General features: G+C 40.1%; 1 protein-coding gene across 1 annotated transcript; it reads right to left on the bottom strand.

Annotated features, from left to right (window-relative positions):
- Positions 1-24457: 24457 nt before the first annotated feature.
- LOC130215981 (L-rhamnose-binding lectin ELEL-1-like) lies at positions 24458-25736 on the bottom strand. The gene is made up of 6 exons (XM_056447855.1): positions 25698-25736; positions 25436-25534; positions 25251-25298; positions 25010-25145; positions 24768-24871; positions 24458-24692 (listed from the first exon to the last, which is right to left on the bottom strand). The coding sequence occupies exons 1-6, from the start codon at positions 25723-25725 to the stop codon at positions 24679-24681; spliced, it is 429 nt and encodes a 142-aa protein (XP_056303830.1). The 5' UTR covers positions 25726-25736; the 3' UTR covers positions 24458-24678.
- Positions 25737-26393: the final 657 nt, after the last annotated feature.

Consider the following 26393-nt stretch of genomic DNA (forward strand, 5'->3'; position numbering starts at 1 on the left):
TTGATTGGGGTAAAAATGATACAAGTGTTTCTGTAGTAAAGAACTACAAATATGCAGATATTATAAAAAATCTTTAGCTAAACTCACACCTTCTGCTGTCACTCTGCACAGCTGTGGTTTGCTGATTAAGTGAGGTTTATTAATAAACTAATTTCGAGAGGATCATGTGCTTATGATTTATCACAGCCGGTCTCGTATTAAGCTAATCAGTATCATATAATCATATGAGCCATAAGCTACTATAAATAACCACAGTTTTTAGTCCACTTTATCTTCGTTTGGAAGACCGCTCTGCTCACAACTGCGCTCCAGCAACTCTTTTCAAGCAAGCAAGCTAGCAACTCCATATTCAGCATTTCAACAACAACAGCAACAACAACAGCAACAGCAGCAACAACAACAACAACAACCATCATCATCATCATCTCCATCAGCATCATCATCTGCTTACCTTCGTCAACTATCCAGCACTATCTTCAACCACAACATCATGAACAACGACAATATCAACACTCAGGAGAACAATCAACAAACCAACATCCTGCAAGATAACCCCGATATCATTGAATCTCCTCCCGCAACGCAACTTCCCACAGCACCGCCAGGCTCTCAAACCGAGCCCGAGGCCGCCATGAGAGGCCGGCGCATTACCCGCTCTACATCCAGTCGACTTCTCTGCCGCAGATCCCCAGCTCCATCCACTTCAAGAAACCAAAATACTTCACCTACCTCATCTTATGCTTCCGCCACCTCCTCCGTCCATCCACCAAAGAGAATCACAGTCATGGAAATCAGGAAACTGCTCGCCGAACTAGGAATTCACGCACCCAGATCGCTCAATAAACCGGAACTCCTCAAGCTTTACCACAACGCAACATCGGACTCCCATCCTTCCTCAAGCCCTCCTGCCAGACCAACTACACAAAGAAACAGTTCACGATTTACTCCATATCCACAAGCCTCCAGCCCGCTTCAAGGGAAGAGAAAATCCAAACAAAAACACACAGCAAGTCACTCCCCCGCAAGATCGCAACACCAGGAAACCCGGCCGCTTCCAATGACGTCACGCACTCTCCCGCTCCAGGACTCCATTCAAGAAATCCCTATCTCCACCCCCTTTTCCTGGCCTCCCGCCCCCTCCAGCTCTCTTATCAGTCCTCAATTCCCTTCTACCTCCAATGCTCCACTCCATTGTCTTTCTTCAGCTCCTCCTGCAACTTCTCAAAATCAAACTTTATCTTTTTCTCTCCAACCATCTACCTCCGCTCCCATCCCATCCCACCTGAATTTCTCCTATCAAATTCCTCCCACTACTATTCCTCCTTTTTCTTCCTCTCTTCCCACTGCTCACTCAAGCACTGACCCCGCCCATATTTTCACCTTCCCTACTCCAGTTTCCTCTACATGCCCCCCTTTCACCCTGTTTTCTGCCACGCCCCTCCCTAGCCAAATAATGCTCTAGCCTTGGACCATCTCCAACTCTGCTCGCAACCAAATCCTATCAGGTACTGACATAGATCTCATTTCACTCCTCTCACCCATTGCACCTCCTGCGGCAGAACGGCAGGTTGATTGCGGCGAATTTTCTGTCTCCCTCAAACCATCAGCCAGTAATCAATCCCGTATATTAACACTAGCAGAATTTTCCATTGCCTTTTCAAGATTCACAGACATAATTTGTTCTGTGTTCCCCCATAGGAGACATGAGTTAAATGATTATATGGCAATCATCGCCGAGCTCGCGCTGTCCTATGGAGGCACACAATTATACACCTACCACAAATTATTCTCCGCCAAATGCGCACTACGAGTGACCCAGTGGAACCAGTGTCCTTACTGGGGGGCTTTGGACACTGAGCTCCACAATCGGGTATTTTTAGGATGCCGCAATCTAACCTGCGCTGTCTGCCGCTCCAGTCTGCACCCCACTACCTCCTGTCCTCCAATCACTCCCTCCTCTGATCCTACTAAATCATCCATCAAATCCACCAGCTATGTTCCTCAACCACCCAGCCAAAACATCCCTTTTCTGCTGTCTCCCTCCCTCAAACCCTCCCTCCCTAACCGTGACATCTGCATGAATTTTAACATCAGCAGATGTAACAGAATGCCTTGCAGATACCTCCATTTATGCTCATATTGTGGTGGCGCTCACGCCAAAATCATCTGCCAAGTCCTCAGGGCAAAAAATAAAAAAATCTAAAAATTACCTGTCGACTCCTGTGAATATTCCTAATCTTGCTCTAGAACTACGTTCTCACCCTGATACTAACTTCTCTGATTTTCTAATTTCAGGTCTAACCCACGGATTCCACCCAGGCATCTCAGCCCTTCCTTCTCACAATCTCTTTTGTCCCAATTTGCAGTCTGCTACCACTGAACCTGATACTGTTGATTATCTTATTAAAAAAGAAATCGACAATAACTTAATGATCGGACCATTCATGGCTCCTCCATTCAATGTCTCACGCATTAGCCCCATAGGAGTTGCAACTCGAAAATTTTCTGACAAAAAACACCTAATAATTGATCTTTCGGCCCCCCACAATTCAGTTTTTCCCAGCATTAACAGCACTATCTCATTAGACGAATATTCGCTCAGAAGCACTATGCTGGATTTTGTCTAATAATTACAAAATCCCCCACCTCATTCATCTTCTAGATGATTTTCTCATAATTTCTCCCCCTTCTTCACCTCCAGCTAAGGACCTAGCGATCACCCAACAGGTTTTCGCTAAACTAGGAATTCCTCAGGAAAAAACCTCAGGACCCAGGACCACAATCGAATTTCTGGGCATTAAACTAGACTTGCAAAAATTTCAAGCATCTCTCCCTAAAGAGAAAATTGATCGAATCATTTCCCTATCCCAGATATTCCTAGAAAAACAGACATGCACCAAACGTGAACTCCTATCCATTCTCGGCCATCTTAATTTTGCCATGCGCATAATTCCTCAAGGCCGCCTATTCATTACTCACCTCCTCCAACTCTCCACTACAGTCCATGGTTTAGAAGAAACAATCCTTCTCTCTAAACCCAGTCGCAAAGAACTAAGCTTATGGATCACCTTCCTTAAGCAATGGAACGGCTGTTCCTTTTTTCTACAGCGACTTTGTAGCATCCCCCATAGACATTAATTTATTCACAGATGCTGCCCCGTCAGTTGGTTTTGGAGGTTTCTATAATGGGCATTAGTTTGCTGCTGCATGGCCACGCCAATTGACTTCCATTCCAAAAAACCAAAGCTCTTCAGCCCTCTTCGAACTCTACCCAATAGTTGCAGCAGCCATTCTGTGGGGAGATGAATGGTCCACTTCTAGCATTCTCGTTCATTGTGATAACCAAGCTACGGTACACTGCATTAATAAAGGGCGTTCTCACTCCCCTTCAATAATGCCGTTTCTAAGACGCCTCACCTGGATTTCTGCTCAAAAACAATTTATCATAACTGCTGAACATGTACCTGGTTGCAAAAACCATATTGCTGACTCTCTTTCTCGTTTTTCTTTCCAGAAATTCTGGCGATTGGCCCCAGAGGCGGACCCCCACCCAACGCCTGTCCCTCCTTATTCAGAAATGATATTGTCATAAACCATCCCCTCTACAATCTAAACCAGACCTCCCTATCTCTCATATTACAAGCTGTAGCCCCCAGAACCCTCCATTCATACCTCACAGCATGGAACACCTTCAAACATTTTCACACCCTCCATCACCTACATTTCCCCGATTTTTCCCTCCTCTCCATCACCTCCTTCATATCACACCTTCACTCTGCAAAACACATCCAAGCAATTTCAATCAAAAGCTATCTCAGTGGGATCCAATTTTTTCACAAATTAATCCACGGGTCCCCCTCAGATACTATCACCAATTCGCAAACCTCCCTCCTCATTAAAGGTATTCAAAAAAACCCACCCCACCACCCCCGATTCTAGACAACCCATTACACTCAAAATCCTCTCCTCATGCATTTATACCCTACGTAAAGGTTACATTTCCTCCCACGCAGCTCGCACCTTAGATGCCATGTTCACCCTAGCCTTCTTCGGCTTTCTCAGATGCTCCGAATTAACAGTAACATCCAAATTCAACCCTTCACTCCACCCCACTATTTCAGATCTAACTTTGCAAGATAAGGAAACCATTTCTTTCCTTGTCAAACAAAGCAAAACAGATCAATTCCATAAAGGACACCTTATTTACGTTTTCAACATACCTTCCCCCACCCACCCCTTCCAAACCCTCCTAGCATTCCTAGATCTAAGAAAATCTCAAGAAGCTAACCCACTAGCCCCACTCTTTACTGATGACGCTAACCGTCCAGTAACTCGCTTCTGGTTCCAAAAACACCTTAAAGAAGTTCTCCGCCTCTCAGGTTTTTCCCCCGAGCCATTTTCCAGCCACTCATTTAGGATTGGTGCCGCCACCACAGTAGCCTTCAATGGGCTTTCCCAGCATCAGATCCAGACACTCGGTCGCTGGTCCTCTGAAGCCTTCAAATCCTACATTCGCCTTAGTAAATACCACCTCAGGGAAGGTCAACGAGCCCTCACCATACTCCCAACCCCCACACTCCCTCCCTAAAGTTCTAGGCAAATCCGAATCCCCCCCCCCCATGTCCCCCACCACCCTCTCCTTCTATAACTCCTTTAGCAAGAGCATCATTTCCTCTCCCCATGTCTGCCTCCCCGGCTCCGACTCCCGCAGGAGTCAAAGAGTCCCAACCTCCCCCCCAAAAGCAGTTTACTGTCCACTTCTCAACCCCCCCCCCCCCCCCCCCCCCCCCCCCCCCCTCCAACAGCCAAACTCCCGCAGGAGCTATCCATAGATATATACATAGTTATACGCATTTGTGTAAATTCATGTTTGCTTGTTGCCGCGTGCGCGCATAGGCGTGCGCATGCGCGCATGCACGTTTGCTTTCTGTGCGTGTACGCGCGCGTGTGCACGTAAACGTGTGTATGCGTTAGCATGTGTGTGTTGCGCGCCGGTATACGTGCGCGCATGCATGTGTGTGTGTTTGTGTGCGTGTACGTGTGCGAGCATATGTGTCCATGCCTGGGTACTCATATGGACATTAAGTACATTCGTACTTGCACATGTCCAGATGTGTCCCCTGTTCCGCTTCCAACTCTTCTAACCTCTACAAAGAAGCTCCGACCCCCGCAGGAGTCCCCCCCCCCCCCCCCCCCCCTCATATCCCTTCCTCCCCTCCACAGCCCTCCCAAGCCACCTCTAGTCTCTTCATAAACTCCTTAATTCCCCCAACCACCCCCTTAGTCCACAATTTCCCTATATTCCTTACCCTTCCAAGCACGTCCTGTGCCTTTTCCACACCCTTTCCTACTCCAACACAGCTGGAGGCTCAGCCCCTCAGCTCCTTATAACACCCAGTCCCAACTAAAGCCCATTCCAGCCCTTCCCGCCAGGCTTCCTACAGGAGCCTCCCTGCTCTCTCATCTTGCCATGTTATGTCTAGCTCCCTTATATATCTCCAGTCTCCTTACCCTACATAGCACTCCCTATGCAAGGCCCCCTGCAAGAACCTCTCTGTTCGTGTTATATCCAGCAGCCGGAAATAGCTCCATTTTCTTGCTTTTTTGGGGTTTTTTTCTTACAAACACGCGGCTGCTGTCCCGAGCGATTAATTACTGCATTTTGGAGACTTCTGAGATCCACCGAGCTCAGGCTCCCCTCTCGCTCTGCAAATGGGAGGAAGCCCCGGGCTCGAGGATCCCTTGAGCTCGGGGCTCTCTCCCGGGACAGCATGCCAAACAAGCTATTGATGAAACATCAGCTAAGTGTGAACTCTTGAAGTGAGGTTTATTAATAAACTAATTTCGAGAGGATCATGTGCTTATGATTTATCACAGCCGGTCTCGTATTAAGCTAATCAGTATCATCCAATCATATGAGCCATAAGCTACTATAAATAACCACAGTTTTCAGTCCACTTTATCTTCGTTTGGAAGAAACCCCCCTCCTCCCCATTCTCCTCCTTCACTTTAGATCGGGCGGCACAGAGGCCCAGTGGTTAGCACTGTTAGCCCCACAGCAAGAACACTGCCAACCCTGGTCCTGCCAGGTCGGTAGGTGTTTCTGTGAGGAGTTTGTATGTTCTCCCCGTGTCCGCGTGGGTTTTCCCCGGGTTCTCCGGTTTCCTCCCACCATCCAAATATATACATCATGCATAACAATGAAACATTTGTCTAGCCCCCTTTTTTCCTCACGTGTTCCCTTAGCTACTGCAGACGGGGAGTTCTGAGATCCACCGAGCTCAGGCTCCCCTCTCGCTCTGCAAACGGGAGGAAGCCCCGGGCTCGAGGATCCCTTGAGCTTGGGGCTCTCTCCCGGGACAGCATGCCAAACAAGCTATTGATAAATCATCAGCTAAGTCTGAACTCTTGAAATGGAAAACAAGCTGAAAACGCCGATGTTTTCATATAAAATTTAGAGGGGACTGAGGCGATCATTTAGTAGTGTACAGTTCATGAGCTAAATCGCAAAACTTTCAAGGGTTATGAATAGCTCAAGCGACGCCCATGCTGTTTCATAAATTTATCTGAACGTTTCAGTGAGACATCATTCAGCTGACTTGTCGGGGTCTTCGAAAAACTCTCACGAAATTTTCTCACAGCTGCTGCAGTCGTCAGGGGGCGGGGAATGGTGCAATTTAAACAAAAATGTACCAGTTGCAACCAATCAATATACGAGTTAAAAAAACATTTGGTATACAGTTAAAGATGACGTGCATACACGTAAATTAGGGAAGATTAATCAAAAAAAAAAAGTGAGTATACCGAGCGTATACGCAATTATTGATACTCAGAAGTCGTAATACCCAAACAGCTCATGGAAAAAAGTAAGCAAGCTGAGTATATGTGCGTATAACAAGGACTACACCACTGCTTCTGATCAAACCAAATCTATTCAACAGGTACAGGACCAGAATTAATTTATTTTCTCTCTTAATTTTGTTCTCTCTCTCTTCTCCATTTTCTATGTGGCTCTGATTTACTGTATTATATGTATTTTTAACATACATTTTACTGTACTGTATTTAATGCATTATATCAATCAGACTGATTGATCAATATTGGCATTGGCCATTAAAAAAATCTCATCTCGGTCAACCACTAGAAGAGACTCCATGCTATGTAATTGTACTTAGTCAATAGTCTGATGTTTGTCTTTGTCTGATAAACTACTACTGAACTTTTATTTCACTTACAACTTTATTTTAAAACAGAAAGATTCTACAAATCACCACATGTAAATGATAAAACTGACAATATCTTAACAATAGTTGCAAATTTACTGTCTTTTAATATACTGAAGAACTAATTGTGGCATTTCTACTTTATTTCTTTTATAGATGTAATGCACAAATATTAAGGATTCAACATCACAGACACAGTGAACAGTCTTGCACCCAAAAGCACCTGGAACAGGAGAAGAACCCAGTCAGAACACACATAACAAAAAAGAAATGGGGCTAGAGAGTGATCTTTCTTAATATGTTCTCATAGAGCCTTCATCAGACGTGGCTCTTTCTCCTGCTGAAGTGAATACGTCATCACGATCCAAGAGATCAAAACATCATCAGATGAGCAAATGCCTTCTGGAATGTAAAAACCGTACAGTTTTACATTTATAAATTGCATCACAGTTTAATGATATTATTACTGTAAACAAGCTCTCTGACATGGCAGGGTTTGTAACTTATGGCTTAAAAAACATGAAATAATTTGTTAGATATAAAATGACAAATATTTAAGCTTGACACCGATTAAAATCTGCATTTGTTTTGTTTTACATATTCTACTGTTACACGTGGCCATTTGTAGTTTAATTTAGCATAAAGCAACATATGTCTAACAGCAACATGTAAAGGTGGCCTTGCAGCACTGTCTCCAGAAGGCATTTGATGACGTTTTGATCTCCTGGATGCGTGTTGATGTATTCACTTCAGTAGTAGAAAGAGCCACCTCTGCTAAAGGTTCTATGAGAAATATTCAACCTTTTAAGAAAATATCAATAATAAAAATAAATAAATCTTTTTTAAATGCTTACTATGCACAAGCGATGTAATTTGTTAAACTAAAGTTTCAAAGTAATTTCTACTTTTACAAATAATCTCAAAAGCATGTAGTTCTTATCATCATTACAAATATAACTGAACTACATCTACAAATGTTTTTGCAGTGAACATTTATTTAAAAATAAGCTCAACTAAATAGTTTTATTGTAGTCATAACGTCATAAAACCTCTATTTGTTGCTCAACCCATCCAACATAAGAGTGAATCAGCTAGCATTGCACATGTAAGCTTTTCTTATGAAACCACAATTATATTAAGTATTAAGTTCCTCTAAATATTGGTTACTTTAAACTGTGTGGAATGATAGCTGGAAGACATTTGATTCCTTACAAGCATTTTTAACAAAAAAAAAAAAAAAAGCATTTTCAGCACACTGAAGCTGCATCCTCAATGTTGGTTATGATGCTGGATGCCATGGTATATATGGTATACACCCTCAGCACTGATCCCAAATTCATCCAAGTTTTTACGAATGAACTCCTCTAAGTTTCCGTATTTAAACCACTGGAGACACATGGGCTGTTTTGAGAGTGTTGTTGGTTCCTTTCTCGTCATTGAGTGTCTTGCTGCTATGGGGGGGTCAGAGAAATATCTTCATTTGTGTTCTGAGAGGGCAACTGAGAAGGCAAATGCATTTGAATATGAATAGACAGAATAGAGAGGGCGGCGTCCGCGACAGCTCCCTCGCCATCCGCGTCCTCAGCAGTTATATCCGCGCCTAGGGCGGCAGAATAGAGAGGGCGGCGTCCACGAGTTATATCCACTAAAAGGGGTCGACTAAAAGTGGTAAATGCTTCACTTCTCTCAGAGATTTTTCCAAACTCACTTAAAACTGCAGTTGTTAAACCTCTCTTGAAGAAGAGCAACCTGGATAATTCACTATTGAGCAATTACAGGCCCATCTCAAATCTCCCTTTCATTGGCTAAATCATTGAAAAAGTTGTTTTTAACCAGGTTAACAAGTTCTTAAACTTCAAGGGGTGTTTAGACAATTTTCCATCTGGTTTCAGACCACATCACAGTACAGAGAGTGCCCTTATAAAGATAATCAATGATATCCGCCTTAATACAAACTAACAGTGCTGGTACCGCTCGATCTCAGTGCCGCATTTGACACTGTCGATCACAGCATACTTCTGGATAAGCTGGAAAACTGGGTTGGGCTGTCTGGGACGGTCCTCAAATGGTTTAGATCTTACCTTGAAGGGAGAGGTTACCATGTCAGTATAGGTGATCATAGGTCAAGGTGGACACCCATGACATGTGGAGTCCCACAATGCTCGATTCTGGCACCTCTCCTGTTCAACCTTTATATGCTTCCTCTGAGCCAAATAATGAGAAAGGACCAAATCTCCTATGTCCAAGTACAGCTATGCTGATGACACTCAGATTTACCTAGCCTTACTGCCTAATGTCTACAACCCCATTGACACCCTCTGCCAATGCATTTGTGACGGATGGCAGGTGGGCGGATGAAGGAAGTGCACGCCCCCCCCCCCCCCCCCCCCCCCCCCCCCCCCCGATATGATAGTAATTACACCAGTTTACCCGACTACACCACTTTGGGAATCCCACCCAAAGAATTAATACACACACCACCTATAAAAGGCACGCACAAGTTCGCTCCACCAATAAAGAGTTAGAGACAATGGCCCGGTACAAAAATAATCTCTTTATTAACAAGTCTTAGATAAAAACATGATTAAGACCAACATTGCAACATTGACACTATAGTTCGTGAAATCCTAAATTGTGCCCAAGGGCCAGAGCTCACCAGCCAAGGAAGGTGGCCAGACTGCACTTCGTGCAAGTGAAAACACTGCACTCCACTGTGTAAAGGGCACACACATGCACACACACACAGTGATCAATACACACTGTGAGGAAAAGTCCTAAAATCACCTATTAAATTAGCCTTCCGTCCTGGGAGCTCAAGCCCTGTCACAAAACGTCCTGCAATCAAAAAAATTTAAATAAGGTCAAGAATCTTGGTGTGACTCTGGAGTCAGATCTGAGTTTCAATAGTCATGTCAAAGCAGTAACTAAATCAGCATACTATCATCTCAAAAACATTGCAAGAATTAGATGCTTTGTTCCAGTTAGAGAAACTTGTTCATGCTTTTATCAGCTGCAGGGTGGATTACTGTAACGGCCTCCTCACTGGCCTTCCCAAAAAGACAGTCAGACAGTTGCAGCTCACCCAGAACGCTGCGGTCAGAATTCTGACCAGAACCAGGAAATCAGAGCACATCACACGTGTCCTCAGGTCTTTACTCTGGCTCCCAGTTACATTCAGAATAGATTTTAAAGTATTATTACTGGTCTATAAATCACTAAATGGCCTAGGACCTCAATACATTACAGATATGCTCACTGAATACAAACCTAACAGATCACTCAGATCTTTAGGATCATTTAAACTAGAAATTCCAAGAGTTCAGTCAAAGCGGGGTGAATCGGCTTTCAGCTACTACGCCCCTCGCTGCTGGAATCAGCTTCCAGAAATGATCAGATGTGCTCCAACATTAGGTACATTCAAATCAAGACTGAAAACACATCTGTTTAGCTGTGCCTTTACTGTATGAGCACTGTGCTACGTCCGACAGATCGCACTATATTATGTTTTTCTCTTCTTTTTCATTCTTTTATAACACATTTTATCTGTTTTTATGCTTATTTTAAATTTTTTTATTTATTTTTTTTTTCCCATTTTATTATTTGTTTTTATTTCTCTTATACTTGTTTCTTTTATTCCTAATTAATTATTTTACTTTCGAAAGACCATAAGTTGGACCAATAATATTTTTACATTTTTCATATTATTAAAATGGCCAGATTCTGACCGAGGAAAGTTGAATGTTCTGGCCAGTTATCATTTTCACTTCAGTGTTTCATTTAAACAAGTTTTAACAGATTTCTAAAAAAATGTAATGATACATAAAAAAGATATACATTTCTATTTTAAAACAAGTATCTTTTCAAATTTTTTATTCAAAAATGTCATTTATACAACTGTAAAATAACTTCGTTTAAATGCCTAATTGTGAATAAACACTTATACTAGTATGGTAAGCAATTTGACAGAATGGTTGAAAATATTTTTTGGTACATCACGGTACAAGTGTGGTTATGATAACCATCCGACAAGATAACCCAGCAAACATTAGTTCTTAAAATGTCACTAAAATGCAATATTGTGCATAATTAAATAGGAATCAAGCAAATAACTGCAACGAGGTTCAGATTTTCAGTAAAAAACACCCTTTTAATAAGCTGGCTACTGGCCTGATAGTGTTAAAAAAAATTTATTAACTGATAAAGAGAGAGTTTAATAAAGACTTATTTTAGCCATAGTGCAAATGAAAAATGTCTCATATATCAGTATTGTGCCTCTACACAGGCTGTATTTGTTCTGATAAATTGTTTCAACTGACACTGGACATGCTACTCTGAGAGATTAATAAAACTGGTGGGATCATATACTTTAGCTGTTTATTCCACAATAATATCCAGCTGCAGGACCGCAGAACCACACACGTTTCAGGCACACACAATCCAGCACACACAATCTAGGCAAACCATACGATGTTACTATGGCTGTTAAAGAGCCCATATTATGGCTTTTTGAAAATGCCCTTCCATGTAGTGTGTCACACAGCTCTAAGTGAAGTGAAATATCCAGCTAAGGCTTAAATCTGTAAGTGTACAGTGTTTAAAACTATTGATTCATCTATAAAAGATTCGACTCATAGTGCTTCAAACGAGTCGTCTTGATAACGAGTTATTAGGTGTTTCGCGATGACGCAGCCACGAAACACAAGTAGTTGCACGCGCAAGCCCGGGAGATTTGAAACCTGCGGCTCCGCCCACTAACAGAAAAAAGTCACACACACACACACAGAGACACACACAGACACCGGTAGAATGAAGTCACGCTGTGCAGATGGAGATTATTGACAGTTCACCCAAAGATGAAACCTTAGCATATAGCCTAGCCTTGAGCAGATCGAGAGCCTCTGGAAACTACCTGCTTACAAAGAAGACTTCATCAGTTTGTTAAAGGAAGGATCGGTAAAGACTGTCAGAACAAGGATCAGTGGATCATGAATCAGTTTCTTCCCCCATTTCACCAGTGTAAGTACGTGCGATTAAAATTGTTGCCTCGTTTACTCTAGCTTGCAAATTATGCATTTAGTTGTGTTTTGTTATTTGTAACCGCGTGTACTGTATCAGGTTAACTCTTTATATTCTCATATCGCGTGTAAAGCCACGTTGAAAACGCGACGCGTGCCGCTTTGTTTATGGATAGTCAGCTATGTGTGTGTGTGTAATGTGTGTGTGTGTGGCTCCTCTGAGGACGGTCGTTTGTGTGAGTGTCTCCTCTTAGGAGGTTGATGTGTGTGTGTGCGTGTCTCTGAATAGGGTAAAGCTCTAGGCAAAGGGTGATCAAAGGGACCCGTTTGTAAAGTGAGGACTTTAGGGGGTGTCGCGGTTGAAATCTTAGGGTTGTAATCGCGGATGTAACTGAGGACGCGGAGGGGGAGGGAGGTGTCGCCGCCGCGCCGTCTCTATTCTGGACGCGCCGGCCCTGTGTGTGCGTGTGTGTAAAAAGAGCAAGTAGACTGCTAGGACATATCCTCGCCAGTTCTTGGACTTTTTGCTTGATAAAATAGTTAGTCGTCAGTATTTTCTAGTCCATCGTCTGTATTTACATTCACCCACTGGCAGCCAAAATCCACTATGAAGCGTGTGTACACTGTGACTACTTTTATATTGTTGATAATCTGCTGGGCATTTCACTCTGTCTCGCCCTGAAGCCTGTCAGTGTCGTCGACCAATCGCAGCAGCCTGTCATTGGTCCAATCAGCGCAGATTAGCTTCGCGCTGAGGACGGGTTTGGGTACAAATGAATCGCTGAACGATTCATATGGGAGTCGCTGGGATAACTAGGTAAAAATAAATGCATATTATAAGACCATCAAAGTGTTGTTTGACCTTGCATGCATATTAGACTGTTGTTGGAGACCCTTACAACCTAAATATGACCCTATTTCATCTATAATATGGGCTCTTTAATGTTTTTTTTTTTTTTATAAACTTTATTTATTGAACACAAGTGGATAGCATTTGTTGTATACAAATGTCCAATTTTTGCTTTTTTCTTTTTGAACACTTTTGTAAACATTTAACCCCAACACCCCCCGCCCATCCCACCCATACATAAACATAACCCCTTTTCTTGTAAAACGTATAACAGAAGACGGAGTAATAGAAGAAAAAAAAAAAAAATAAATAAATAAAATAAAAAAATAAAAAATAAAATATTAACAATAAAACAAAGATAATGATAATAATACAATTTGAGATAAATATATAAATCATTTCAAATAAATAAATAAAATAAATACATTAGCTTGTTACATCAATAATAATGTGCTACCTACTTCTTGGTTATTATAGCTTTAGTTATGCTGGGGTTGAACCGATGCATCTAGTTTAGGGCATGATAGTTCCGGAGAAAAAAAATGCTAGACTAAAAAAAAAAAAAAAAAAAAAAAAAAAATTTATAATAATAATTCCGACCATAAAATGACTTCTTAAATAATCACTTCCAGAGGTGTCAAATCATCAAAATAATCTAGTAGTGGCCACCAATGAGTATAAAACTTGTGAGACGAGCCTCTGAGAGAGAACTTAATCTTCTCCAATTTCAAAAGACTTAAGATGTCGTGTAGCCAAACTTTGATTGAGGGTGGTTGGTGCGATTTCCACATCAAAAGAATTCTTTTGCGAGCAACTAGGGAGGAAAAGGCGATGACATTATTTTGAATGTTTGTGACATGAAAATCATCTGGGGGTTTTCCGAAAATAGCAATGTGAGGATTTGGGTTTAGATTAATGTCCAAGATATCTGAGATTGCCTTGAAAAATAACCGCCAGAATTCAGACAATTTGGGGCATGACCAGAACATGTGAGTGAGGTTGCATGGGGTCTGTGAACACCTATTACATTTATTATCTAACTTGTCCGGATAGAGCTTTGAGAGTTTCTCTTTGCTATAGTGTAGTCTGTGGAGGACCTTAAATTGTATTAGTGATAATCTGGCGCAACTAGATGATGAATTTACAGCATTTAGGGCCTCCTCCCAGAAATCTTCAGAGAAATTTAATTGAAGTTCTGATTCCCAATCCATTTTAATTTTGTTTAGGACAGATTCGTTAGTTGGAGAGAGTAAATTATATAAATATGAAATACGGCCTCTTGTCAAGGTTTTGGCTTTAATGATCAAGTCTATCCCGCTGGGTGTTGGGATATGTGGGAATGAAGTTGTGTGTGTTCTTGCAAAGTCACGTAGTTGGAAGTATCGAAAAAAGTCTGATCGATTTAGACTAAATCTAGAAATCAGCTGGTTGAAGCTTGCAAATAAATCTTCAATATACAAGTCTCCCAACTCTCGTATTCCCTTTTTCTCTAAGCTGATAAAATTTGAGTCACTTTTAGCTGGTATAAACAAATGATTATTGCAAATAGGGGTTGATAACGGAAGGGTGAGCCAGCCAAAGTTGCGTCTTATTTGCGCCCAGATTTTTAGAGTTTCGACGACCACAGGGTTGGTGGTAAAGCTTCCTGGGGAAAAGGGTAAGGTATTACAGGCCAAAGCGCTCAATGAAGAGGAACAAGAAGCTGACTCCATTTGACACCAACCAGTTTGGGGAGAGGTGAACCAAGATATTATTTTATCAACATTAGCTGCCCAATAGTAACTTATAAAGTTGGGTAGACCTAGTCCACCTGCCAGTCTGCTTCTGCATAGCGACATTCTGTTTGTTCGTGGTCTTTTACCAGCCCAGATAAATGATGAAATAATTTCATTTATAGATCTAAAAAAGGATTTAGGAAGGAATATGGGCAGGCACTGAAATACATATAAATACCTTGGTAACACATTCATTTTGATAATTTGTATTCTGCCTGCTAAAGAGAGCGGTAGGTGACTCCACCTTTGTAAATCTAATTTAACTTTTGCTGTTAATGAATCAAGATTTTGTTCTCGCAATGTTCATGTTGACTTAGTGATTGCAATACCAAGGTATTTAATCTCTGTGTTAGACATTTTAAAGCAAACCTGGGCATTTTACGGCCCGCGGGCCACATACGGCCCTTTGGTTGACTTCGACCGGCCCGCGTAAGGTTAATTGGAAATTACAAAATAAATTTATTTTCTCATGTTACCTCATGCATGGACTAAGACTGCATTGCTTTTATTTTGAATTTGTTTTTTACATACACAATGACGCAATACGTATAGGAACAGGTGCCCGCGGTTGACATGGTGATTGTAACCCCCAGAAATGTCCGCTCATGCAAAAAAAAAGAAAGATAGATGCCGAATGCAGGATTTTCAACAAAAATTGGACTGCTAAGTATTTTTTTACTGAAGTCGGAGGTAAAGCCGTGTGTTTGGTTTGCGGGGAGGAGATTGCCGTGTTTAAGGACTACAATTTGAGTCGGCATTACGACAAGAAACACTCGGAAAAATACAAGAACTTGTCTGATGCTGAGAGGGCACGGACATCCGAAGCTTTGCTAGCAAAGTTGCAAAAGCAGCAAGGCTTTTTTACAAAGCTTCACACATCCAGGGATGCAGCGACCAGGACCAGCTTTGTGATATCCCACAAAATAGCTAAAAACAGGCCATTTTCGGAGGGAGAGTTTGTCAAAGAGTGCATGGTGGACTCTGCCGCACTAATATGCCCTGAAAAAAAAGGCGCATTTGAGCAAATCCCGCTGTCCAGGCGAACCGTGACCAGGAGGGTCGAGGACATTGCGGGGAACCTGGAGCTTCAGCTGCAACGTGAAGTGGCAAGTTTTGACTTTTTCTCATTGGCCTTAGACGAGAGCTGTGATGTCCGCGACACAGCCCAGCTGCTCGTATTTGTCCGGGGGATAACGGACTTCAAGCTCACAGAGGAGCTTGCAGCAATGCGGTCGATGAAAGGGACAACGACAGGGAGTGATCTTTTTACAGAGGTAAATGCGTGCATGGACACTCTGGGATTAAAATGGGAGAGACTGTCAGGTGTCACAACAGACGGTTGTCCAAATCTTACATGGAAAAATGTCGGACTTTTGAAACGCATGCAAGATAAAGTGACAGAAATCGATGCAGATCAAAAATTGGTGTTTTTGCATTGTATTATACACCAACATGTGTTGTGCAAGTCAGTGCTAAAAATCAACCATGTTACTGATGTTGTTACTAAAATAGTAAACTTCATCAGGGCGCGGGCAATGAATCACAGACAGTTTGTCGCTCTTTTGGAGGAGCATGAGACTGAGCATAGTGACATCGGCTACCACACAGCTGTCAGATGGCTCAGCCTGGGGAAAGTGCTGAAGAGGGTTTGGGACTTGAAAGCAGAGATTCGAGAGTTTTGCGAGAGGAAAGGCAAAGACATTCCAGAGCTCTCAGATGAGGATTGGATGGCAGATTTTGCATTTGCTGTTGATGTAACTGCACTGATTAACGAACTGAACACCAAACTGCAAGGCAAGGGCCTTTTTGTTCATGAAATGCACAGCCTCGTGAAGGCCTTCATGAGAAAGTTGCAGTTTCTTTCAAGTCAACTGGAGAGCAACATTCTCACTCACATGCAAACCCTGAACGAAGTCACACCATCAGCTGATCACCTCAGCAGGTACTCATCCATGTTAGGAGCATTACATGGTGAGTTTTCAAGGCGTTTTGAAGATCTCAGAACAATCGAGGATGAAATGCACATGATTTCCTCTCCCTTTACCTGCAGTGTGGATAATGCACCTAGTGATGTGCAGCTGGAACTCATTGACCTGCAGTCTGATGCAGTACTGGCAGAGCACTGTAAGTCAGGATCTCTGCTGGATTTCTACTCTTCTCTTAAGGAGGAGAACTTTCCAAACCTGAGGAGACATGCTCAGAAGATGTTGGTTCTCTTCGGCTCTACCTACATTTGTGAACAAACATTTTCAGTGATGAAGTTTACAAAATCCAGGTATAGATCCTCTATAACTGATGATCATTTGTCAGCTGTGCTTCGCATCTCCACCTCAGACATTCAACCTGACTTTGATGCACTTGTTAAAGCCCAGCAGAGACTAGATTTCTCTCACTGAACAAGAAAAAAGTCGCTTAAAAACACGAAATAAGGTGTTTGGACCACAAATGTAGGCAAATAGCAGTGAACTGGGACACTTTTTTTTTTTAAACCTCTTTCTCAAGATCACAGTTCAGTGATTTTATTTTACAGACAATACTGTGTGTCTGTAGAATGCTAAGAACATCTTTCCAACAATATTTGAAACTCAATATGTGTTTTGGAGCGAATGTGACTGAAACTGTTAACTAATATAAGTCACAAATGTTTAACAAAAACCAAATGCTCACACTTTGTTTACCATTGCCATGGGAAATTTGAATAAATCATATTTTTGTAAGGCAACCTCACTTTTTCCTTTTTGCTCATTTATAACATATAGTCTACTCTTACCTGCTTGAGAAAACAATGGTATTTACTACTTTTTATAAAGAAATACCATTAATATTATGCATAATTGACTTCAGCCTTTTGGCCTGGCCCTCCACAATATTTTCTGTTTCTCATGTGGCCCCATGGAAAAAATAATTGCCCACCCCTGTTTTAAAGGGTATAAGAGACGATGGTATATTTACAGCCAATTCATTGATAGGGAGATATTCACTTTTTGAAATATTTAATTTATACCCAGATAATTTACTAAACCAGTTTAATTGGGTGAGGATATTTGGAATACTTACTAGGGGATCTCTTACATATAAAAGCAAGTCATCGGCATACAGCGAAACTTGGTGCTCCACTCCCCATCTCATAATTCCCTTGAAACCCATTTCTTTTTTCAAAGCAGCTGATAATGGTTCAATTGCAAGCGCAAATAGTAATGGGGAGAGTGGGCACCCCTGTCGCGTACCCCGAAAAAGTGGGAATGGTGTAGAACGCTGATTATTTGTGCATACTGAAGCACTGGGAGAAGAATAGAGTAATTTGATCCATGAAATAAAGTTATTGCTAAAACCGAATTGCTTTAGGGAAAAGAAAAGATAGGCCCACTCCACCCGATCAAAGGCCTTTTCCGCATCAAGGGAAATAACAATCTCTGGGCTATCAGGGGATGATGGGGTAAGGATGACATCTAGCAGTCTTCTAATGTTAGAATAGGAATGCCTCCCTTTTATGAACCCCGTCTGATCATCGCAAATAATCAGAGGCATAATAGATTCTAATCTCCGTGCCAGTATTTTTGCAAGAATTTTAACATCAACAGGGAGCAAGGATATCGGGCGATATGATGCGCAGTTCAACGGGTTTTTATCTTTTTTATGAATTAAGGAAATAGAGGCCTTTGTAAGTGTGGGGGGTAGAGTGCCCTGTTCGTATGCATGATTAAACATTTCAAGTAGTAATGGAGCCAATTCATCTGAAAACTTTTTGAAAAATTCAACTGGGTATCCGTCAGGGCCTGGGGATTTGCCATTGTTCATTGATTTTATTGCTTCTTTTATTTCTGAAAGTGTAATGGCATTGTCTAGTCTGAGATTGTCGCTAGATGAAACTTGGGGTAGATCTAAAATTTGAAAAAATGTATTTAATTGATTTTCGTCATAACTAAGGGATTCTGAGGTATACAGATGTGAGAAATAAGACTTAAATGTACTATTTATTTGGTCTGGGTCGGAAGTTACAGAGCCAGTTTCATCTGTTATCTGTGTAATCTGGTTTGTTGCATTTTTTACTTTGAGCTGATGTGCCAACAGACGTCCAGCTTTGTCCCCATGTTCGTATACTAGTCCTCGAGAGCGCAGGAGTAATTGTTCAGCCTCACTGGTTAAAATGAGGTCAAGCTCTGTTTGAAGTTTTATTCTCTCTTTATATAGGTTTGGTACATTCATAAAAGATAACGAATTGTCTATATCTACAATAGCTTTTTCTAATTCTTTTTGGCGGGTTCTCCGTAGCTTGTTTGAATGAGCTGTAAAAGAGATGATTTTACCCCTTATATAAGCTTTAAGCGTGTCCCAAAATATAGATGGAGAGGTATCATCGGGTTTATTAGTTTCGCAAAAAAAAGTAATTGATTCACAAATATATTTACAAAATTTAGTATCGGCCAATAATACAGGGTTAAGCCTCCAGTGTCTAAATTCTTTTGGTTTGGTCTTGAAGTGAAGATCTAATACCACTGTGGCATGATCTGACACTGTTATGGGTAGGTACTGAACAGAAGTAGTCGCTGAAATCAAATTTTTGTCTATAAGGAAATAGTCTATGCGCGAAAATGAACGGTGAGCATGAGAGAAAAAGGAATACTGTCTTGTGGAGGGATATATAAATCTCCAGGGGTCAACCAATCCATATTGATCCATAAATACAGATAAAACTTGTGACATTTTCATAGGTGAAGTTAATCGTGAGCTATATCTATCCAGTACCGGGTCCACAACGCAGTTCATATCACCTCCCATTATTAATTGATGAGTCTCTAAATTTGGAATATTTGTGAACAGCGAGCCCATAAAGTTATGATCGTCCCAGTTGGGAGCGTAAACAGATATTAATATTACAGGTTTTTCATATAATGTACCAGTAACTATAGCATAACGACCGTTTGAATCGATCTTAGTTTTATCTAAAATAAAATGTACATTTTTCCGAATTAGTATAGCTGTACCCCTTGTTTTTACATTAAATTGTGAATGAAAGATCTGTCCGATCCATGGTCGGTTTAGTTTTTTATGGTCAGAATTACATAAGTGTGTCTCTTGGAGGAACATAATTTCTGCATTTAAGTTTTTTAAGTGTGTCATAATTTTTGTACGTTTAATTGTAGCATTTAGCCCACCAGTATTTAAGGAGATAATCTTCACATTCTGTCCCCCGGGCACACCCCCATCAGTTACTCTTACCATGGTTCAGCACATAACAGTAAAGTTGTCTGATCAGTATCAAGAAGTAGGCAGCAAAAAACATATGAAGCAATCTGCATAGAAACAAAACAATATAACACATACAGGAACAATGCAATCAAATTAAAATAAGAAGACAAACCAAAATAATCATACTTCCCTTTCTTTGTCATCTTTCCTCTTTTTCCCCATTAGTCTCAGTTCTTTACAGCTTAATTATCTTAGTGTGAACCCCCATTGTAATGAATGTAAACCTTAAACGTATTATAACATTATATTTAGGGTCTGTGCTTCGCGTTGGCCACGATTATCCAAATCGGTAAATTACTCGGGTCTTGATGTTCTCTTATAGTTAGCCGCAAAAGTCGCAGCTTCCTCGGGAGAGGAGAACCTCTTTTTCGTCCCGTTTTCTAGGGTGATCTGTAAGCGAGCCGGGAATAGAAGCGCAGGTCTGCAGGTGAGATTATAAAGTTCGGCCATCACTGCTCTGTACTTAGCTCGTTCCTCCGCCACTTCTGGTGTGTAGTCCTCGAAAATCTGGATAGACGTTCCGCGGTACTGTAGTTTCCCGCGCCTCTTGCGGGCTTCACGGACAATCAGATCTTTGGTTTGGTAGCGATGAAGACGAATTATTACCGGTCTGGGCCGCGCGCCAGGTTGTGGCTTTGCAGTGAGAGTTCTATGTGCTCGGTCCAGCTCCGGAGGGGATTGAAGTGTCTGGTCCCCGAGAACCTCGACGAGGAGTTCGGCGAAAAAAGTTGTGGGTCTGGGTCCTTCAACTGCTTCAGGTAACCCTACTATCCTTATATTGTTTCTGCGGCTGCGGCTTTCCAGATCGACCGTTTTTGCTATTAGCTTAGCATTGCTGCTCGTCAGTACTTCACATTTCTCCTCCAGCGCTTGAATTCTCTGGTCTTGCAGCTCAGCGTTGGCTTCCAATGAGTTTATTCGTTGACCCTGCTCTGTTATGGTTGTTTGTATTTTGTCTAGTCTTGATTCTAAAGTCACAAGTGAAGTTTTAAAGTCAGCTGCGATGCTAACTCTTTGGTCTTCGAGTAAAGTAGCTATGCTAGCCAATGTGACGTTGTCCGCTGAAGCAGCGTCAACTTCAGCCTTTTTTTATGTCTTGTTGGTTTTCGACATCTCCTTAGCTGTTTAAGGTTTAAATTTTGACAGTTCAAGTTTGGATCAGTTTGAGGTTCCAAAGAAAAAGTAACTTTTTAAGAGTATTGCTGCGGGAGACTGAGACCGCGCTGTCTTCACATGTTAACCGGAACCGGAAGTCTCGGGCTCTTTAATGTTATTAACGTCTTCTCGAACCTCGTCATCAATATAATTGTTTATATATTGTTAATAAATATTGTACACAATAAACAATAGTGTTTACTAGACGGGTGAATGGGCAGCGTTGTTTCCGATCGCCATTCAATATAATAGACTGAACCGTTTTCTATCAGGCATCATAGATGATCAGTCATTATCTGACAGAGTCAACATAGCAGATACTCGTTTGTTGGCCTTGCTGAATGATTTAAATTGGACAGGTTTCATTAATATAATGGATTAATTTATCACGAAGCAAATAATAGCAAATTAAAATAGGCAATATTACATCTGTAATAAAAATCTTTTTAAATGTAATAAATGTATAACACTATATTAATATTTTACTCAACCGATTTAATAGTATTTATTTGTTTAATGACTTCTTTATCAATGATTTCCCATATTAAATACTACAGAATTTATAGTAAGCAAAATATTGTTTTTAAACCATAAAGTACTGGTAATTTGTTGTAATTATTGTTGCAACAAATATAGCATTACAAACAAATTAACTGTAAATAATTAATTAAAATAATAATAAAAATTATATATATATATATATATATATATATATATATATATATATATATATATATATATATATATATTACAGTTTAGTAAAAGATAGTAGCTTATAATCAGATAATCAGTTAAGATAAAATAATATATATTATATATTGTTTAAATAATTAACTATAGTAACTCATTTTAATGTGACACATTATTGTTTGCTTTTTATATTTTACAACAAAGTGATTTTAACCAAGTATGATAATATTAAGATCCTGAATTAGTTTCTTACACTTTATCCTACTATTAGATTGTCTATTATGTTTTCTTTGTGTATGTGGACAGGTAAATAAAGTCATAAGTGTTTTAACTTATTTTTTTATTTAGATAATTTGAGTTCAGAAACTGCAGAGATGATAAAATGATCGTTTCGATACAAAAATACTATAATGACTGAAATGGGAAACCATATTTGTGAAATTCAATAGGTGGCGATAATGCTCCTAAGGAGTTAGTTACCATATATGGTTTGCCTAGATTGTGTGTCCTAGATTGTTAATGCGCGCGCACGGCGAATTCCTGAAGGCATTTTCAGTAGATCGCCGAATTCACGAGTCACCATAGAAAGTCACGGTGAGAGAAAAAAAGCAACACAGTTTACAGAGGCGGAGCTGGAGGTTTTAATGACAGATTACACATCTGCATCAATGAAAGAAAGAAATATAAGATAAGAAATAGATAAGAAAAGAAAAAATAAATAACAAGAAAATTTGTTAGTTCATTAAATTGCACATGCCACCCTCCCTTTTATTATAATGAAAAATTTAACTTCTCTTTAACATCCTTCTTGGGTATGTTATGTAACCATTCATACATTTAATTTTCTTGCCATTAATTTCTTAAGGCCACAATACAAATGTGTATTGACTCGTATATAAGGCTTATAGAAATTGTAATCCTTCTGGAGCTAGAATAACTCTGTCCAAAGTCATAATTAAACACAGAAACATTCTCTGAAAACATATTTGATTACTGGAGCCATGTATTAAACACTTTAGAATATTCTTTCTGTCATGTAGCTAATAGAAAGGAGGCAGAGGCCTGTCTAACTGCTGTGGCCCAGTAGTTAGAGTCTGTCCTTTAATAAAGGCTCATCAGTGGTTGAGTTATTTGACTTAAACCACACAATCTGTCACTGATGTAATGATGTAATGATTTAATGAAGAGTGATTGTTGTCAGGTAGCTTTAGGTTCTTTTTGTGCTTTTTGTTCTGCATGCAGATGAAGTTCCTTCTGCCTCAACTAACAAGCAGTGCAAGAATTTGTCTGCACTTTTCCATATTTGAATTTCACTATCGTATCACAAAACAATCTTTTATTTATTTTAATTCTAAAGTAGCTGTATAAGGTCCATCTTCAAAGACAAATAAAGTCACACGAGCATCATCTTAAGGTAAGAAACGTGAAGGAAAAAATATGTTACATGTTGAAAGGTGTGTGAGTGTGTGTATAAAGCAATGTAAAAATCAAATCATTCATTTTATTTCAGGAAATAAAGAAATGAACAGTGCTTCAGTCCAAACTATTTAATTAAACATTTTTTTTGACAAATTATATTTCTTAGCGCTCTTCCATCTCTTTGGTCTGCTTGGGTCACTGAGGTTTCCTGGGTCAGGCTGCAGGTAGGGTGTCATCTTGTAAGGCAGAAAAGGGTATTCTTTAACCTCCAGCAAGTAACAATGTAGTGCCCAGTACTGATTCAAGTGTACAATACAAATATGGTGAAATGAAACATTGTTTAATTCAACATGCTTTACACAATGTTTTTTTTTTATTATATTTGTATTATACAATTGAATCTTTGCTTCCTGAAAATCAGCCATTTAGCCTCAACATAGTGATGAGGTGGGGTCATCATCACTTATGAGCTAGTAAGTGGGAGCAGTAATGAGTTTAATAGTTGAAACACCAAAAGATTAAAGGACAGAAAATTAAGTTGTACCTGCACATTTATACTATTGACAGATTTCATATTATCAGTGTCCTGACTGATGGAGCTTTAAAATAGGCAGCATTTAATTAATGCTCACAATAGCATTTGTAAACCCTGAAAAAATATATATTTAATAAAGTGAGTGTGTGTGTGTGTGTGCGTGTGAAAGAGATACTAGCTTGTGCCTAAAGATTTAATAGGTTTAAAATCCTAGCAACATTTCCATTATTCTTTGGTTCATATTTGGTTAACTCATGGAAAAATTCACTTCAGTTGATTAACAAACAGAACTGGCACCAATGAGTTTCATTTGCAGTAGCTCATCTTTCAGTTTTTGAAAAGGTTTTTCAGGATTAAAGTAACTTTTGCCAGCTTGAACAAGTCTGGCCATATTTTAACCAAAGTCTTAATGCATGCCATTTATACAAACAGGTTTCTTAAGACCCTTGACAATAAAACTTAATTTTAACTAAATAAAACAGGAGATCAACAGAACCAACATTTTCATGTCAAAATGAATTTAATGCAAACAGCACAAAGGATAAAATTGCCAGTTGTGAACCATACTCAAAAGGGAAAGTTATGTATTTATGGAACAAATCAGATTTTGGTTAACCATTTAAATGCTACAGTTACACTACAGCACATCCATAGCCATCATGGTTTAACCACAGTTAGTGAGAAGGTTAATCTTCCTGAGGGAAGGCTTCAGAACCCCCCCTTCTTTGTGTTCCCAATGAGATGTTGACAGGTCAAATCCACAAGATCAGCCCCTACGACCTGCAAAATTTAAACTGGGGCTTAATGGGAGTTAACTCATCTCAAATAAATTTGCTGCTCTGCACAATAACTTACGCTTGCAGCAGTATTTGACTCTCAGGAACTTGTATGTGCCGACACATGGATCAGAGAATACACTGTTGGTGGCTGATATGGTGCAGCTCCGATGTCCATCACAGCTACACAGACAATTAATGAAACCCATTTGATTAAATTGGACATGCCAGTTTGTATTAGTTGTGTGTAATGCTTCTAAAACACCATACAAAAGTTTATGCCCATCAAATAATAAAAAAAAAAAAAAAAACACACTATACCTTCTGGACACAATGTACAGAGAGTTGCGTGAAATGCAGTTGGTGTTTCGGATTTGACCCCATGGACGATGGTCAGCGCAGGTTCTTCTATCTGTACGTCCATAGTTTGCAGCAAGTATGTGGATCTTACGAAATCCTACAGAGGGAAAAAGATAATAAAAAAAACCCACACACACACTAAATCAAAACCACAATTTTCAACTCGCATGCTTTAATATATTGGGACACTTTTACAGCTTACTTGGACAAGACAACACCAGATCAAGTCCCTCACACGCAGTTACGATTCCTGTAAAAAAAGGACAGTCCAGCTTCAGTAACTTAAGTGGACAAATTTCATCTACTTAAATCTGTAATGTCAAACATCACTAAACCAGAGCAGTTGTTTGGGGGGAGAGATTTTTTTTTGGGACATAAAACACTCACTAGAAGTCCTCCTGCAGTAATCATCATCATCATCATCATGACCACCATGACCATGGCCACCGTTTGCTGATATCAGCAGGCTGGAGTTCAGAAGAATTACTGAAATAAACAAGACAGAACTGATTAAGACACTTGTGCATTTCTATTCACATTATTAGTAGCACAAAACCTGATACAAAGAAAAAAAATTTCACATGAAAACAATATATCTAAAATCGAATTTCACTGCACATCTGCTTTCTCAATTCAGTAAGAAACTCACAGGTGAGAAATAAACTGAGCGAAAACATGATTCTGCTGTCGTCCTCAACATTCCATGCAGCCTTTACTGATTCAAATTTATAGGCCGCTGGTGTGAGTGGTAATGAGCGACACCTGTGTGCCACACCAATCTGCAGTCCCACAAAGGAACACACGAGGATGAGTGACCAGCGCATAACAGTTCTGAAGGGAAGTTAATAAACATTATCAATCAATAATAATATAATAAAAATAATTATAATAATATTGCCTTTATAAAGGCAAATGCAGAAAAGAGGAAGTGCTAATGACTAGACTAAGATTAGGACATAGTAGTTTAAATTTCACTCCTGCTTTAATGGAGAAAAGTTTATCAGATAAATGTGACGATATAACAGAAAATGTAGAGCACGTCCTTATGAAATGTAATAAATATAAGTCAGAAAGGAAAATCTTGAAGGAAATAATGTATAAATTAGAACAAGAATGGAGCCTGAAAGGATTATTGGGGCAGTTGGGAAAAATTGGGAAATTAGCAAGGCTATTTTAAACTTCCTTAGAGATACGGGACTGGAGCATAAGATATAGATGATTATCATTTTTTTATTTTTGAATGTACGTGAACCCTTGAAGTTGCACGTCCCGGTACAGTATGTACAGATCCGTCATTAAATCAAGAAAGAAAGAAAGTTAATGAACATCAAATTGTTAGAGGCTT

Source organism: Danio aesculapii, chromosome 22, assembly GCF_903798145.1.
Source record: "Danio aesculapii chromosome 22, fDanAes4.1, whole genome shotgun sequence".
NCBI classification, from domain to species: Eukaryota; Metazoa; Chordata; class Actinopteri; order Cypriniformes; family Danionidae; genus Danio; species Danio aesculapii.

Bases quoted from the DNA above. Each gene is read 5' to 3' on its own strand.
- LOC130215981 (XM_056447855.1), bottom strand. From the start codon at position 25,725: ATGTTTTCGCTCAGTTTATTTCTCACCT. The intron at 25,535-25,697 runs GTGAGTTTCTTA...TGTTTATTTCAG, and splicing joins GCTCAGTTTATTTCTCACCT to TAATTCTTCTGAACTCCAGC. The intron at 25,146-25,250 runs GTAAGCTGTAAA...TTCCCTCTGTAG, and splicing joins TCTGGTGTTGTCTTGTCCAA to GATTTCGTAAGATCCACATA.